The sequence below is a fragment of the Plectropomus leopardus genome, chromosome 23, assembly GCF_026936395.1.
Source record: "Plectropomus leopardus strain MGB_pleo_1.0 chromosome 23, ASM2693639v1, whole genome shotgun sequence".
Taxonomy (NCBI): domain Eukaryota; kingdom Metazoa; phylum Chordata; class Actinopteri; order Perciformes; family Serranidae; genus Plectropomus; species Plectropomus leopardus.
Genome location: NC_142198.1, coordinates 6,672,545 through 6,689,965, shown reverse-complemented (window position 1 = coordinate 6,689,965; position 17,421 = coordinate 6,672,545). Strand labels below are relative to the sequence as shown.

Here is a 17,421-nt window from a genome sequence, read left to right as displayed (position 1 = left end):
GAGATAAGAAAAAGGTTGTTAATTCATGACAAGGCAGGGTAAAAAGACAGAAAGCACCAAGGGAAGAGAGGAGGAGACAGATGGACTGAAAGAAAGACAGATAAAGGCCCAGAGGGGTGGGTTATGGAGAGAGGAGCCTGGGGGGGGGGCAAGTTAAATAACAGGAGAGTGAAGGTAGTTGTCTTGTCATCAGAGTCATCGACCACGAGGGAAATCAGGCGTGAAGCTCCTCAACAAGTCATTTAATCTACTATTGAGTCTTTAAAGCTAATTTTTTACAACACAAATGACAGTGTGTGAATGGAGAGAGGCTGTTTCATTTGCTGCAAATGGAAATCAGCTTGTTTTTATCAACTGGAGTGTCATTTTACTGATCCCAGCACAGTGCGCTGTCTTGTTTAAAGATGTAGATGGAGTTTTAAGTTAAGGGACTTTCATTGAATCAGGATTATTTAAGCCAGTGTAATTAGTGTGAAACATTAGCATATATTAAACACCATAATCTATAATACTAAGCTTTAGCATGGTTGTGTCCAATGCAAATTATTTAAACATTTCTTTTAAACCATAAACGGTAGAAATGCCTGGTGCCAGAGAGGGTCATCAAGAGGCTCAGCCCCATCTGTTATATTTTATATTATATTTTCCACCCCTTATTTTCCAGTTTATGTATCTATAGAAAATTGCAAAAAAAACAAATGGCTTAAATATAATAATATATAATGTTTCAGAACCATGGACAACGCTGATTGTGTGTGTGTGTGTGTGTGTGTGTGTGTGTGTGTGTGTGTGTGTGTGTGTGTGTGTGTGTGTGTGTGCATGCGTGCGTGTTGACTGACAGGCAGTCAGTCACTTGCTTCAGTTTCTTAGCCTGCTTACTTTTCATGGTTGTAGGTAGAATTGACCTTTATCTTGTTGTTGTAATTTATCTTACATATTATGATTTATTATATAAAAAAAATTGTGCAAAATCAGACATTCAGCACCCACATATGGCCTGAATGGAATGATCCTTTGTTTCATAACCACATTTTACCTCCATTGCAACAATTTGACTTTGAGATTGACAGTCAATTAGGGCTCTTTGAATTAATTGAATAGTCAACTATTTATGGTCTATATACAATCCATGTTTAGTAAATGATATCAAATTGGGTCATGGCAACTGCTGCATATAGTCAGGAAATTCAGCTACGGTCAGTTTGTTGTTTGAGCAACTAACAACAGGCACTGACACTGTCAGTAATTGTTGGGAGGCAGTGAGCAACTTCACAAAAACCTACCCCAAATTAGCAAGGAATTACTACAGAGTAGCAAGAAAATTATCTGAAAATTAGCACACAAAAAATAAAAATGGTAAAACAATATCAACAAAAATAAGACAGAAATGGCTTGAAAAAAGTAATAAAATCTATATGTAATTAACTTTAAACATATAATTTTAATTAAATAATTATTTTCTAATATTTTTCACACTCTGTCTTTCTCTTTGTTCTTTATTTCTTCTTTGTACCGATTTCCAGTGCATTTCCTTGTCACCTTTTCCTAATTTCTTGCAATTTACCGGACAAGGTGCTTGTTGCTTTATTTAGCCAAACTGTCAAAAGAAATCAAATCAATTTGCTCAAATTTCAAAGCTTTAAATGCTTGTGATAGGCGTCTGAACGTAACACAAGAAACTGATGTCGATCCAGGTTTCAAAGGGTTAATGCACTGACCACCCCTAAAAGAAAACTTGATCTCAATGCGTCCAATAACTGTATTTGGTTCAGCTTATTCAGCGTAAGTGACAGAAGACAATTCCATTTCAGATGCATAAGTTAAAACCACAAAGCTCCCACCCACTCGGCCTCATTCAAACAGGGAACAGAATAAAGGACTGCCAGTGCCTCTCCACAAGTTCAACTCTGTGTGACTTCTCGCAGATGACTGTAATCCTCTTCTCTTTCCAGTAGAGACCAACTGGGCTGCACAATGCAACCCTGCAGAGCAGCAGCCCAGTGTGCAGGCCTGCAGATGCCCTCTGCACAGCTTAACTCTGCGTCCTGCTCCTGCACCCTCCTCTTCCTCTCTCCCTCTCTCCCTCTCTCTCTCACCCCATCTCCACTTTCTCCTTGTTTATTTATTGTGCAGATGATCTCAAGCCTCACATTGACTTGTGGGGATTGATTTGGCAATACCCTCCTCCCTCCTCTTCATTTCCCCTCCCCTCTGCTCTCTTTCCCCTCCCTCTGTCTCTCCCCTCAAAAGACTTTTGATTAATCCAGCGACCTCCTCTGTGAGTTGCGGCAGAAAAAAAAAAAAAAATGAAGGACGGAGAGGGAGGATGAGGGGAAAGGGAAAACAAAAGGGACGCCTCTATTATCCAGCCAGAAAGTTATGTGATCCATTTGATAAGAAAAGCTCTTTTTGATTGAGGATGGGAAAAGAAACTCTTTTTTTTTTTTTTAAAGAGAGACTGATGCAGAGTGAGAGAGATGAAGGAAACAAATGACAATGGAGAGAGGGTGAGAAGTTGGAAGTAATTGACCGTTCTCTAAGCCCTGTTACTGCTGCAATGTCTGCCAAGCTTTCTTGCACAGCGTATAGTTTGCAATAACAGTGGGAAAATCTGCAGCTAACTAGCTAATTAACGTAACACGGCTTGGTTGAAAGCGTTTTCTCCAGCTGAGTTTTTAATGTTTCCACTCCAGCTTACGAGTATTTTAAACAAGAACCCGGCGTGTCTGAGCAGGTTATGTGGGGACATCAGCGCCACGGCGATACTGCTGGTGGATGTACGAGAGCGGGGGAAACAAGAGAGAAGGGCAAGAAGGAGGGAGGTGATGTGTGCGTGCCCCGCTCTATTTGTCATCCCCGGCCGCGGTCTTTGGTGACACCTTGTTCATTTGCGAAAGCGACTGTTTGAGATGCAGGGATCGATCGAGCAAATAGAAGCAATGGCCATGAAGAGAGAGAGAGAGAAGCATGGGCAGTTTCATTACTGATATCTGCACCTTGTACCTTGTTTTCTGTCATTTACTTTGGGATGGTGGACTTTGGACGGGTTACAGCAAAATCTGACTGTGTTCACATTGGCGGCAAACATTAAAATATACAACTTTATCCCCCTCCAGCCCACACGTTGCCTAAATACAAGGTTCCCACGGTCATGAAAAACCTATGAAAAACCTGGAAAAGTCATGGAGTGTCATAATCCTGTTTTCCAGGCCTGGTAAAGTCTTGATGTGTGACATTTTCTTAACCATCAGGTCTGTTTATTTATTTCTGGGTCCTTTCTTTTTTCATTACTCCATTACTACATTACTTACTGCCTTCCTCCCATCTTTTTTCAATAAATCAAGCCAGTTTGCTCAGGTTGCGAGGGTTAGATTCTAAGCAATTAGTAGATTTAGAAATGTATTATAAAAAAGGGGGGGTGGGGGATTTTCTTTGACTTTTTTGTAAAACTAATTTTCTTGTGATTTTTACTGATTTATTTATATATTTTTGGGGGTATTTTTAATTTAATTTGATGTAGAATAAGTTATTCAACTAAAAGGTGCTTGAAAAGAAAAAAATGATTTTTTTGGCAGCATTACTAAAATAAAAGCAAAAGTTTTTTTGAAGCTTTAATATTAGACTTCAAAATTCAATAGTTCTGTCAGCTTTTGTTTTTATCATGGCCAGCATTGACTTTCTATCTCCATCTGATAACTTAACTTCCATCCATTACGTTGGCAGAACTTTTGATTTGAAATTGATTTGTTTAATGGCAGCTAATGGCTCCATGAATCTCAAACATGCTCCTGAGATGTCATTTTTCATCCGTAGAAGAGATCCGTCATCTTGACAACCACGCTGTCACTTTATAATGCATTCTTGTAATTTGTTGTTTGCTGCAAACTGCATCTCAGTGATGCTGTTTTTGATTTTTCTGACCAGAATTTAAACAAAAGCTGTTGCCAAGACAGCTTTATCTGCACTGACAGATATGTGCATATGACAGACTACAGACAATGACCAGTGCATGGCTGAAGTTCTGACCCAGATAGCCTGTTAGACCAGAACCCCCGAAATATTGGCTGTTCTTTGTTAGACCGATGGATTATTAAATATTATCCAATAAAATGGGGAAAAAGTATGGCAAACTATATTAAAAATGAATTTTCATTTCATTTCATTTTGTCATTTTTTTCTTTTTGTTGCTTGTTTTTACTTTACTTTTCTTTGCCTACTTTCCATTAATTTTCTTGCTAATTTTTGGGCTGTTGCTTTTGCTCATCGCCCATGTTTTTGAGAGAAATCAAGCCAATTTACTCTGGTTTCAAAGGGTTAAACAACGTAATTTGTAAATCTATAAAATATTTGACTGTTAGCTCAATTACCAGCTACTAACTGCTTTATATTTTCAGAATGTTACTGTGACATTTTTACAGTAAATTACAGTCCTATTACTATAATCTAACAGTATGGCGCTGTAGAATTACTGCATTGAACTGTGATTTCACAGTTAAGTAGCCATCAGATTACTGTGTCGCTGTTATGCGTTCGGTCGTCTGAGGCTGTTTTGGTTTCTCATCCCACATGCAACCCAAACGCTTCAGGGACTTTAATCGTCATGGTAGCGTTTGGTCATGATGACACTGTGACCACAGAGCAGCTGGCAGCCAGAGGCCGTTTTGTCAGTATCACTCAACTCACTGTGTCATATCCTATAAGACACATATAGATGGCACATAACCAAGAGGTCTAAGATAAACACGCACACACACACACACACACACACACACACAAGAAAGTACAGGCATATATTTATACTTGAATGGACAGAAAAGCACCTAAACAAATTACATGCAGGCGACGCCACCTCTGACAGTGTGTGTGTGCTGATCCAGTGGCCCAGCTGCAGTTATTTCATATGGAGAGCTATGCACATAAGGAATCCAAGGTTTCACATGAAGGGGATTGGACAAACTGCATCACAACGTGCTGTTTACTGTGTCGGGACAGAGGAAATGAATTCAGAGCAGGCTCAGCCCATGTCACTTTCTAATGTACTGTATTTTGAAAGCTCTCTGCTGAGCCACGCTCTCTCCATCTCTCTCTCTCCAGCAGGGGAATTCTCCGTACAGTCACTCCCAGCTTTGTCTGACCCCCGGTGTACCAGCAACCAGACTTTATTCCTCCCTAAATCTTCCTCTCCTAATCCCTCACTGCCTCTCCGTCGCTCTTTTTCACACACTTTTCCCGTTCGCCTCTGACAGATATACTGTACAACAGGGAGGATGAAATAGGAGACAGTTGGAAAGCAATTGTCTTTTTATGCCACGAGGAAACCCTGTGAGCGTTTAAGAGAGAGAATGATTGCTTTAACACCACTCAATCCCTCTCTGTTTTTCTGTTTTCTTACAGTGCAGTTCAACTTGATTCCTGTGGGGCTCAGGATAGTGGCCATCCAGAGTACCAAGACAGGGCTCTACGTTGCCATGAACAGCGAGGGCTACCTCTACACTTCGGTACGGTCAGCACATACAACACAGTAACACTCTTTAAAGCCTGGTTGAAAACTACCACTTGCTTTGTAATTGCTTGTGTGACAGCAACATAATCAATATCAGTTTTCTTGTGTTAAAACTTTAAAAACTCGAACAAACAGGTTTGCTTTCTTTTGAAATAAAAGATGGGGAAAAGGCAATGAGCACCTTGGCATGAAATGTTCTTCAAATCGCTAGAAATTATTTGGACAGTTAATTGTTAAAAAGCTATGGAAAAAAATACCAAAACCTGCTTTATACGTTGTCATAATTCTATGTTTAAAAACATTTCACAAAATCATTATTACTTTTAAGCAGTCTTCAAGGTAATGTCCTTGTTTGTTTTTTGTCTGTTTCTGTTGTTGTTGGTGGTGGGTTTTTTTTAGCTAACTTTTAGGGATTTTTTTGTTGTTGTTGTAGTTTTTTGTGCTAATTTTGAGGGATTTTTGGGGGACGTTTTTACATTTTTTAGTTTTTAGGGATTTTGCTCATTTTTAGTGATTTGTTGTGGTATTTTTTTTTACTTTTTTTGCAGGAGTTGGGGTCATTTTTTCTTTATTTGCTCAGTGCCTAACCATGTTTTTTAAAGAAATTAAGCCAACTTGCTCAGGTCTCAAAGGGTAAATGTTGTAGTAGAGTTTGTTGAAATGGAAGTTATACAGAAACATTAAGAGTTAGTGAAAGCTTGTGTGTGATAGCCTCTCACACACTACTTAATTTTGCCCTTAAAAGTCACTGAAAAACAAAATAGGCCTCTGCATTTATTATTCATTCTCATACTATAGCTGGTGAGGAGTGTGTCTGGACATTTAAAAATATCAAGATATATATTGTGTATCATGATATAGCGTTAAAATATTGCAATGTTATTTTAAAGCCATATTGCAAAGCCCTACTGCCCTCCTACCTGAACAAGATGCAGTGATTGACAGCTGTGTTGGAGTGAGAGCCTCTTCTCACTGTCTGTCTCCATTTCTTTCTTTTTTTTTGTCGGTTTTCCTCTTCCAAATTCCTTTTTTTTTTGTCAAAAATTGTATGAACATTATCTTCTAATTCCTCTAATCATGCAATTTCCTTTTCCTTTTCGAGATATGTCCTATAATTGTAGTATGATATTAGCAATGAAGTCACCTGATGCAGTCCACACTCCTAGTATACTACAAGTATCTCACACACAGAGCATCACATGACTCAGTGCTGTTGTCTAGGACCATCTGAGACAAAGACTTTCCCCCCTAGCCTGGTTTCCTTTTATTCAAACAGTGACAGGCTGAGGTGGTAACATCTGAAACTGTGGCTAATGTCTGCATGCATCTGCGCATCAAACACTCTCCCACTCTCGGTCACAGCAGCACTTGTACATCGCAACTTGTGAAACAGCTCACATGGCGCTTCCGGAGAGTTGTTTCGCATTGATGTGCGGAGAGAAGCGGCGCAGCTGAGGCACAGATTTGAGAGGTAGATGGAAGAATAGGCGAGGAGACAGAGGGTGGATCAGAGTGCACTCTATCAGGATGCAGAGAAAAGCTCTTTTTTTCAGCCTTTTTCCTCTTGGCACACAGGCAAAGTGTGTGAGATCTTGTTTGAAGTGCATCGGTGCGCTCACTTCAAAGTCCATCTAACGCTGCCTGCATGCATACTGCCAGAGACGAGGAGAGCAGATACAGGGTTTCTGTGAGGAGGAACAATGGGAAGTCAGCCTGGAAATAACACACGTACACTGATATGCACAAAGGCTGCTGCATTTACAGTATGTGAGCAATCCATTGAAACATGCACATGGTCCTTGATTCTGGCAGCTTCTCACTTTGCCAGTCACAAACTGCAGCGAGACGTGACTGAAGTCTTGAAAGTTCAAAGCCCTTCTTGGTCCAGAAATCACATAACATGACTTAACCCTTTGAAACCTTAGCGGTTTAGCTTTATTTCGGTTAAAAACATGGGAAGAAGGCAATGACCAACTTAAGAAATGACCCACAAAAAGGAAAACATTTCCAAGAAAATTATCTGAAAATTACAAAAAAATAACAATAAAAAAGGGAAATTACCTGAAAAATTGCTAAAAAAAAAAAAACAAAAACAAAAACAAAAACCTCCATATTCATTCTTTGACATATTTTTTAATACATTATGATAATAATTATAAATATAGTAGTCTGGATAATTTTTAAATAATTTTCTCTTTCTCTCTCCTCTCTCTTTTAAAAAACAATTTAGTGCTTCTTTCCTTTTGTTCATGTTTTCAAAAGAAATTAATTAAAGAAAAATATTTGCAAATATTTGGGCCATTTCTTGTAAGTTGCCTTCTTCCCATGCTTTTGAAAGAAATCAAGCCAATTTGCTTGGGTTTCAAAGGGTTAACCACAAAAAGTCTCAACCAGTGTCATTGTCATTTGCCAAAATGTCAAAAGTAGCCCAAATCCATATTTTAACCTAACTCTAAACCTACTGCAACCATAACCCAAAAAACCAAAACTTTTCCCCTAATGAGCCCCAGAAAATGGTCCTTGCACATGACTTTTCCAGGGCTTGGAACCCCCCTAGACAGTAAGAACCTTGCGCACACACACACACACACACACACACACACACACACACACACACTCACACACTCACACACACACACCAGATATAGAGGTTATACTTACCCAGGCATTCTCCTGACAGAAGAAAGGTGACCCATTTTCACTAAGGGAAAGAACCACGGGGAAAGAGAGAGGGGGAGAGGGGGAAGGAGAAAAATGCTTGAGAAAATCCCTCTGAGATGAGAAAGGAGGGAGGACAATGGAGATGAAGAGGATTTTTCCCCTTTTCTTACCTTAAACTACCTGCTCTGCTATTGTTCTGTGCAAATGGGAACACCAGAAAAAGAGAAAAAGACAGAGAACAGAAATAGAGGAGGAAGGCATGTTTTGCGCTGGTTGCCCTCAGGGTCCGGAGAGAGGCGGTGCAGAGCCGTAACACCCTGTTATGCAACCGTTAGCATGTGCAGGGAACAAGGCCCCTGCATCATCCCCCAAAGGGTAAGGGGAATTTTAGCAAGCAGTCAAAGAAATAAACTCAATGTCAAATCTTAACTCGATCGCGTCAAAACCGCAGAAAATATTTTGGTGCCGTTTCAGGTCACGGGTACGGGTTTCCTTTTGCTTTCTGTAGTGGAAATTGCACTGTGGGACTGTGAGAGAAGGGGAAACTCTGTTGTTGTTTAATTTCTTATGTGTGCTTTCTTTAAAGATTTATAATGAAGGAGATGTTTGAGATAATGGCTGTTTTTGTGGTTTGCATTGCAGGGAGAGGACAGAATGAAATAGCAAGTGTAGGAAATGAGACAAGAGAGGGGCTGATTCTACTTTAAAGCTACCATGGTCGATTTTTACCTACTAACAGTAGACCAATTGACTATATATTTGTGTGAAAAGGTTGCTTATAGTAACGAAAGTGAGAAAAACTACAAACTTATTTGGCAAGTTGAGCTAAGTTGTACAGTTGTTTTAGTGTTTTTCGGCTCCTTGTTTTGGTTTCTTGGCTTCAGCTCTCATCAGACTTGTTTTTAAATGCGTTTGGCAACTCCTTGCTGCAAAAAATAAGCACCAAACAGCAGACTGACAAAGCTAGCAAGTAGCTGGTGAACATGGTGAAGTATTTAGCAGTCGTACATATGTTCTTTAGGATTTGGCGGAAAATTAAAAAGGCCTAAAAGGAGAGCCCTATATTGGACTTACATTATGTGTAATGTGTAAATAAGAGGTGCTTTACGAACAAGTTTACAGCGTGTTTCTGCTGCCCCCTAGTGGACAAAAATAAGGTCATTCAGGTTTAAAGAGGTGTTTACATAGTTACAACTCATCTCCTGCACATTATGTTGGAGCGCCTGTGTGACTTGCACATTAAAAATGTATGAACCATCACGTTAACAGTGAATAATTTCTCACATTCAACTGCGCCGCTGTAATTATTTAAATTTCCACTACCAGTTAATTATATTTTTAATATAATAATTCTATTATTAACATTTAAAACAATACTCTGTTTAACTTTATTATAGCAGTACTTTCTTTAATTTTATAACAACAGACGTTTTTTAACTTTATTGTAATGGTACTGTGTGTAGTTGTCTTATAACACTACTTAATATAACTTTTTTTATGGAAGGCTTTAACAATGCTTTTTTTTTAACTTTATTTTAACTGAACAGTAGTAGTAGTAGTAGTAGTAGTAGTAGTAGTAGTAGTAGTAGTAGTAGTAGATATTATTTACAGAACAGGCCATATCCCCCAGCCCTAGCTTTGGTGACCTTTTCAATATTTAACCAAGACAATGACCTTCCCTTACCTAAACTGTGAATGTTTGAACATAACTTTAAAAAGTTTAATCAAGATAGCAAATGAAATACACTGAAAGTAAATGGTTTGGAAATAATTTGGAGTATGCCAAATGCATTAATTCATAATGTTTTACTGAATATGTTTATTAAAAAGGTAATACGGGTGGCATTACATTGGAAGGTAGTACAGTTACTGCCCCATTATTTCCTTCCTCTGACTGAATCAAGGAGTATTTTCCAGCAACATCAGAAAAAAACGTCATGTAACCAGCGTGGAGAGGTGTTTCCTCTTACCTTTTTGTAGCAATAACAAAGGCTCACCTCGGCTGCGGCAGTGTTCCAGTGGCTACTCAGCATTAATCTTTCATGGGCCTCCGTGGTAGACGTGTTCCCTTCTGCAACCGCACACACACAATCACACTCGCAAGCAGATAATTACAACACTTATTTAAAGGATTTGAAAATGAAGTACCCTCTCCCAGCCGTACATTTGCCAGTAATGGCTCAGAGAAAAGAGGAAAGTAGTTTTCCAGCTCGGCCTCCTTAAGCCCCATCATTTATCTTGATTTATCAGATGCATCATTCTCATTTAAAGCTCGTTGTTGTTATTTTCCTCATGTATTATCTTCAGTAGTTTCTGCTTGTTCTGATCTTATTCATATTCTGCACTTCATGGCTGCCACAACTCATTTTCCCCACAAGGATCACTGAAATTGCATCTAATCACCTAATCTAATTTAATAATGTCACCTTTTATGAATATTTCAAATATTTGTTGTGACCTCAGTTTATCTTGCGAGCTAATTAGAAAGCCCGGATCACAGCACACTTCAGTATTTTTTATAACTGTGTAATGATGTATTTTATTTTGCTGTTTGATACTTTATATGTGAGAAACTAGCATTTCAGGAAGAAAAGAAGTGATCGGAGGATGACAAAGTCCCATAAGCAATTTTTGGTAAAAGTCACTGAATCCCAATAAGATGTTTCTTATTCTCCTGTTCCTAAGTTGAATATTTGTTCCCTAAAATGTTTTCAGAAACATGTTTTAGCTTACCATTGAACTGTAATATCAGATCCGGCTAGCTGCCATTGTGCTGAAATGGTCCCATTAAGTTACCCAACAGCGAGATGTTGGTTATGCATCCTGGTAGTTTTTAGGTTTTTCTACACTTCTCCAGAAATTCAGGCACACCAATGCCACAATCCTTTTTTTCTCTGTTTTCTCTGGTCATGTAGTAGCAATTTCAGAAGTATTTAACCTAGTTTTATGGGAAATACTTCTTTAAATAATAAGGTTTTAGTAAAAATGCATGTTTTTGGGCAGCACAGAGCACACAACTGGATAAATAAGACTTGGATTATATTGTACATGTTGTGTTAGAGTTTGTTAATGTTTTCATATAGTTTTGCAGTTCTTAAACGTGGACTCCGTTTACTCCAATTATCAAGAATTTTGGATTCTTTGTTCACCGTAGAGACATGCAGGAAAAACAGATTTTGCTGTCATGGGAAACACCAATCCGGAGGCTTGAAGTTGAGAGACTGTTCCAGAAATGTGTCCAAAGATTTTAAAACAAATGTGCTGCTTTTCTTTATAATTTACATGTCCTCAGACAAAAATTGAGGAGAATTGAAATTCCAGTTCAACTTTAATACACAACAAATATCTACTTACTTCAGTTTGCACAGTGGTGATTCCCTAGCAAACACACAGCATGAATTATTGATCACATGCAAGCACGGTAAATCCCCCAGCTCCCCTCTTTGGCTACGTTTAACCAGACGACGCGCTTAAACCTCCAGACACATTTAACACAGCGGCAGCGAAGGCAGCTCCTGCCAGGACAAGGGGAAAAATAAACAGGAATTACTTCACTGAATAGTTTTTTTCCACTCTGGAGTGTTGATTCACCTTAGTGAAGAAGTAGGCAGCCAAACATCCCGGTTCAGCCCTGAGAGATATTTAAGGATCACCTAAGCAACACTTTGCTGCTTCTTTTAGCACTCAGGAGAGATAGAGAAAGAGAATAATCTACTGAGAAGAAAAAATACACTTCTAACGCCTTAATCTCTTTGTGGATTTGTGAGTTGGTAAATAAAAAACAAAGGGAGTGAGACGGAAATGATGGTGCAAATGTCCTTTTGTCCTTACACGAGCCTCTTGTTTCGGGAGGATAAAACGAGATGATAATAGAGTCGAGACAGAGAAAAGAGGAGTGAGTCACTGCAAAGCATCAGTTTTTCAGCATTAGCACTGAAATGTGCAGGCTGGGAATGGACTTTTGTTGAAAAATGAGACACCTGACGTGACATTTTTGACCTTTTCATACATGCAGTGCAAAGTTTCCATATGTTTATATGTAAGACAGACGTGAATTTGTATTCAAGGCCACTTCAAACTCCTTGAGGATAAGGGAGGCATTTGACTGACAGGACAGGCTGGATCTCACCACTAGTAACAGCAAACAGGGCTGATTGTAGTCGCTGTCTTGAGAGGAGGAAGATGGAAAGAGAGAAGAGGAGCAGCAATGGATGCTGGGAGGGAGAGAGGGAGAGAAGGAGAGAAGGATGGCCTGACAGGCCCAGACTCGTAGCGAACATAACGTCTCCGCTGGGAGCAACAACCACCGCCATGCTCATCTTTCTCCTCCCTCTGTCTCACTTGTACAGCTTTTACTCGCCTGTCAGTCTGTCTTGCTCCCCGTCCGGCCATTTGTGTCTGTTGGCCTCTCGTGTGGTTTGTCTTTTTCTCTCCTCTCCACCATCACCACTTTTCCTCCTCCCTTGCTTTTTGTCACCCCGCGAACCTCTTTTATTCAGAATATATATCCCTGTCTTGATGTGTCCCTTATCTGCTGTCCTCGCTCCGTCCTCCAACTCTCCATTCTCCTTTCCCCTCTCTCCCTTTGTCCTCCTTGTCCTGAAACCTCTCGCAGTCGGCTATCACATATTTTATTCTTTCTATTTATTTTACCATTCCTTTAACCCTTTGTCACCTGGATGGACATCACTTTTCTTGCTGCATTCAGGCGCCTTTTACAAGCTATTAAACCTTTGAAGCCTGAACAAATTGGTTTGATTTCTTTTGAAAACATGGGGAAAAAAGTTTTCAAAAATTAGAAAAAGGTGACAAGAAAATAATGTAAAAAGTCGTTTTAAAAAAGATGGGAGAATTATTTAAAATATACTTTTTAAATAGGAAAAATATCCAGAAAACTACATTCATAATTATTATGAATACATATTTATAATTACATTTCAGGGGGAAAAATGTATGTATATATATTTCCTTCAGAACCTTTTGGGGTCATTTTCTTGCGTCTTTTGTTTTTATTTTTTTTGTATGTTTTCAGGCAGTTTTCTTGCTCATTGCCTTCTCTCCATGTTTTTGAAAGAAATCAAAGCAGTTTGCTCAGGTTCAAAGGGTTAACTGCACCTTCTTCGTACATAGAATATATGTTAAGACAAATCTGTCTCAAGGACATAACCAATATCTAAAGCTAATATGATTTGACACTAATGTAAAGATAACATTTATGACTCATTTAAATACATTTCCATGACGACGTTCTCCTTCGTATTTTGACATTGATGAAGCATCGCCGCAGACACCAATTAAGTAATGTTAGTTAATGTCTTCCCTTTAAATGCTGGCTCAGCATAGTGCCAAAACAGAGACAGCTGCCCCAGGTGAATTTTAATTGTAAGGGCATAATACAGCAAGTACAGGAGACATGTAGGCGGCATGCTTTGGGATAACATTCGGCAGCACATATCCAAAACATGACTCATGCACTGATTAAAACTGTAAGACTGAAGGCAGACATGGAGATATGAGTAATTGCACAGTCGGTGCTTAAAGGTTCTGAATGCAACTTTCAGAAAGTCCTTGTTATGAGTGACAAGTCTTGCTCAGGCTGTGTAGTGAACTGCAGTCAGCTGCCTCTCTGCATGCACGAGCAAACACGTGGACATCAGCCAAACCAGTGATGCAACATACAATAATCGACTGGGTTCATGTTGATAGATTGCTAGGGGGAAAAAATTACCATCATATTTGAATTAACGTTACTGTCTGCAGTGTTCCTATATTTAATTTGAGCTTGCACTATGCAGGATACTTCATCAGCAAACATTACAAAGCAACCAATGACAAAACCATGCCACCTAACTAATTTTCAGCTATCTGGCTAACCTAAGCTTACGCTGCGTAGATCTGGTGTTAGTGGTAATGTAACATTAGCTGATAAAGTTATGTGCAAACCAGCCCTGAAATTCTGGTTGAATTAGCTGATGTTATCCACTCAATACAGCATTTTGCATATTTTGTATTTCGAGTCCTAAAACCCAGATATTTAATGGAAAGGAAACATTTTAGCGCTCCTGGTTCCTTCATGCTGAAGTCAATGGGTTTCTTGAATGGGCTGTCGATCAGATGCCTTAAATAAAGATTATCACATTCATTTTTTCTATATATACTTTTTTAAATTAAATATAAAAACATATATTAAACAAAGTTTTGTGTTGGAGTTTGTTATATTCCAAATTCTATTGGCAGAAAGATTTTCATGTTTATTGTAAATGCATATCGGTTCCAAATATTGGTTTGACCCCTACCTAGGACAGGTGTAGTGTCAGAGAGGAGAGACTGAGCATATGTTCTCACAGATTACCACACAGTCCGTCTAAGTGACCCACATCTATATACTCCAGCATTTCACTTTGCCGCAGTTCAGTGATGATAATACTCGGTAATAACTAAAGCCTGACTGTGTGACGATTTCATGCACCAACAGAAACTTTGTCAGTGCAGCTCCGAATAGTCCAGCTGTAAGAACAGAGAGGCCAGATGGGCTGTGTGTATCCATCTGTCTTTACACATCCCCAACGATACACACCTCTTCATCATTCTCTCACTTCACCTCTGCAGTACCTTCATTCATCTGGTCTCTGTACATTATTTTAATACCATCATGTCTTAACACCCATATCACTGAAGAGCAAATCATTTTCTGTGATCAGTCATGTATCCATTGTCTCCAGAATTTCAGGCACGAAGATTGTACTTGATGTTAATACAGGAACAAGAACCAGGTCTCTGCAGAGGTTTTGCGTTGCTCCTGGAGCACCAGGGCATCCGGGAGTAGCTCAGCAGAGGTTAATGGTGGGGGGAAACTCCTTGTCATGGCTCCATTGTTTGAAGCGCTGGGACCCGCTTACCTGTGGGCACCTCCTGAAAATTGCTTTCTGATAAAAATAGTGTTCAGCCATGGACCTGGCCCACTTTATTAGCCATGTGCTCTGGAAAAGCCTCCTGGGTAGAGAAATGGCAGTGGAGAGGGAGGAAGGAGTGATGTGTGCATGGTGGGAGGGGGGTCGGAACGCTGTTTTGAGATGTTGTCAAAGGCACACACACGTACACACATACAGTATTCACTCCCCTGTGCAATTTAGCCACCCTCCACATCCCCACAAACACACATGTGCAGCCAGGTATAAACAATCTGACAGAGGCAGGCAGACATAATTGGGCCGGACTCCGATACCCGGGACCAGCTCTGGCCAGACTTTACGCAGTTAACAGGAGAAAGTTGGGCAAAGTAAAACTTTACTCAGCAGGATGACATTGTGGATCTGTACTCAGAGGATAAACAAACGCATCACCACTTGTGACCCAAAACTGAAAATCATTGGTGGGGTGGAAGGGAGGCAGAAAAAAACATATTCTGCCCCTTTTTAAAGTAATTTTAGGGGAGAACAAACATGGCTACAGCTTGTGTATGAATAGCATGTTCGGATGTCTGAGAAGATGCAACAGTGTTCAGTATTTAATGTACACCGTTGTCCAAAGAGGGTTAAAATGAGTAAAGTTACCAACATTATAAAACTCAAGACTTCTCCATTCAAGAGGACCTATTATGCTTGTCCTTCTTTCCTGTCATGCATATAATGTTACATTGTTAGATATTTATATTCAGTGTGGCCAAACTTTCAGATAATGAGGTAAATGTAGGTTAAAGTAATCTCCTTGAAAAAAAACCTCAAGCTTCAGGCTGTTCCGGAAACATGCTAACATCAGAAAAACCTATAATCTTGGTTGTCAGTATTGTTATTTTCACCCAAATTTTATATGATATTTGTGCTGGAGCATGTCTGGTTGTGTAGATTTGGTTTAGAGGCTTTCATTTGGTTATTTTCATTTTAGGGTAGAATTTGTCACTTGTTCGAGTAGAGCTGTAAACACAAGAATGAACCTGGATTTGTTCTGTATAGTTACCTTTTAAGAAGATTTCTGTCATCATGGCCAGGGCTGAGCAATAACCCTTTTTGTTTTGGTGTTAACTTGCACAGTAAACACATCACAAACGACTTTCATATTGCTCCTAGAAAGTAATTAAATAAATTGTTGCTATATTCTATCTGTCTTGTGCCCACCATACTTTTAACTTGAGCCAATCAGGCAGAGCCCACACCGTTAGGCACTGTCTGAGCAGTCAGAATATGCATGCATGCAATTGAGGTTAATTCAACTAGTGTGTCTGTGACAACCAATCACATCTGTTACAAGAATATGACATACCTAGGCAATGGGGTTAAATAAGATTAAAGTTTCTGTCCCTTCTTTGTTCAGAGTTGCTCTCAGAATTTTTATTAATCGGCCCATCAGTTAATTGGTCCCCCCCCCCAAAAAAGCCATCTTCCAATATCTTGGAATCAGGAGAGACTATGTGGTACTATGTGGTATGTGTATACTGAGTACACTCAAAATCTTTTTATCTCAAGGAATAATGTAATTGTGATATTTAGCAATGTAATTGCATTTTTTTCTCTGTCTTGTAGCCTTAATGGCTACAATAAACACTTTATTGAAGAATTGGGAGTCATCATAGTAATGGTTGACAAAAAGAACTTAGTTGCTTACTTAGCTGATATAAAGACAGAAGCCCAGAAAGCTGTTGTAAGTAAATTGTGCTTGCTTCTAAAACCAAATATTTTCCTCGTTACCTTCCTCTTCCATTTATCAATTTAGCAGTTCTCCTATACCTCCAAATTGTGTCTTGTTCAGTCTTTCTCCCTCTCCCCCTGCACTGTTGTGTGGCCTCCTCTAAGCTCCTCACTGGGGACTCCTTTAGAGAGGCACCCGCCGCTAAATAGGGAACACCTCTGCTCACATGATCAACCTCAGAGAGGAGGGAAAGAGGGAGGGGATGAAGGGAAGGGAGCTATGAGGAGTAGATGAGAAATGAATGATGGGGGAATCGGGAATGGGAGATTTGGGGCATCATGAAGGATGAGGAAGTGGAGGAGGAGGTAACATGAGATTTCATATCCACCTAAAAATGCCACAGCTACATCCAGAGCCAAACCTTGCTGCATTTTGACAAGAGTTACAGCTGTCTGGATGAGCTGAAGCGGTAGAGCCTCGTTCTGCATGCTGATCGGTTCTAACAAACACACACAGGGTCAAATACACACAAGTAGACAGGGATACATGCACAGGTGTGTAGGTAGATATATCTTATACAATATTTTTATAGGATATCAGACATAATAGGGTAGAAAACATTCGAGTACACT

At 39.5% G+C, this 17,421-nt stretch overlaps 1 protein-coding gene across 3 annotated transcripts in view; it reads left to right on the top strand.

The window, feature by feature from the left end:
- Nucleotides 1–17,421, top strand: part of fgf11a (fibroblast growth factor 11a) — a 111,648-nt gene that overhangs the window by 71,658 nt on the left and 22,569 nt on the right. For all 3 annotated transcript variants that reach the window (XM_088073350.1, XM_088073351.1, XM_042512263.2), the window contains one exon: nt 5,395–5,498. In XM_088073350.1, coding sequence (XP_087929476.1) covers nt 5,395–5,498 — 104 coding nt within the window. The remainder of the gene's footprint in view (nt 1–5,394; nt 5,499–17,421) is intronic.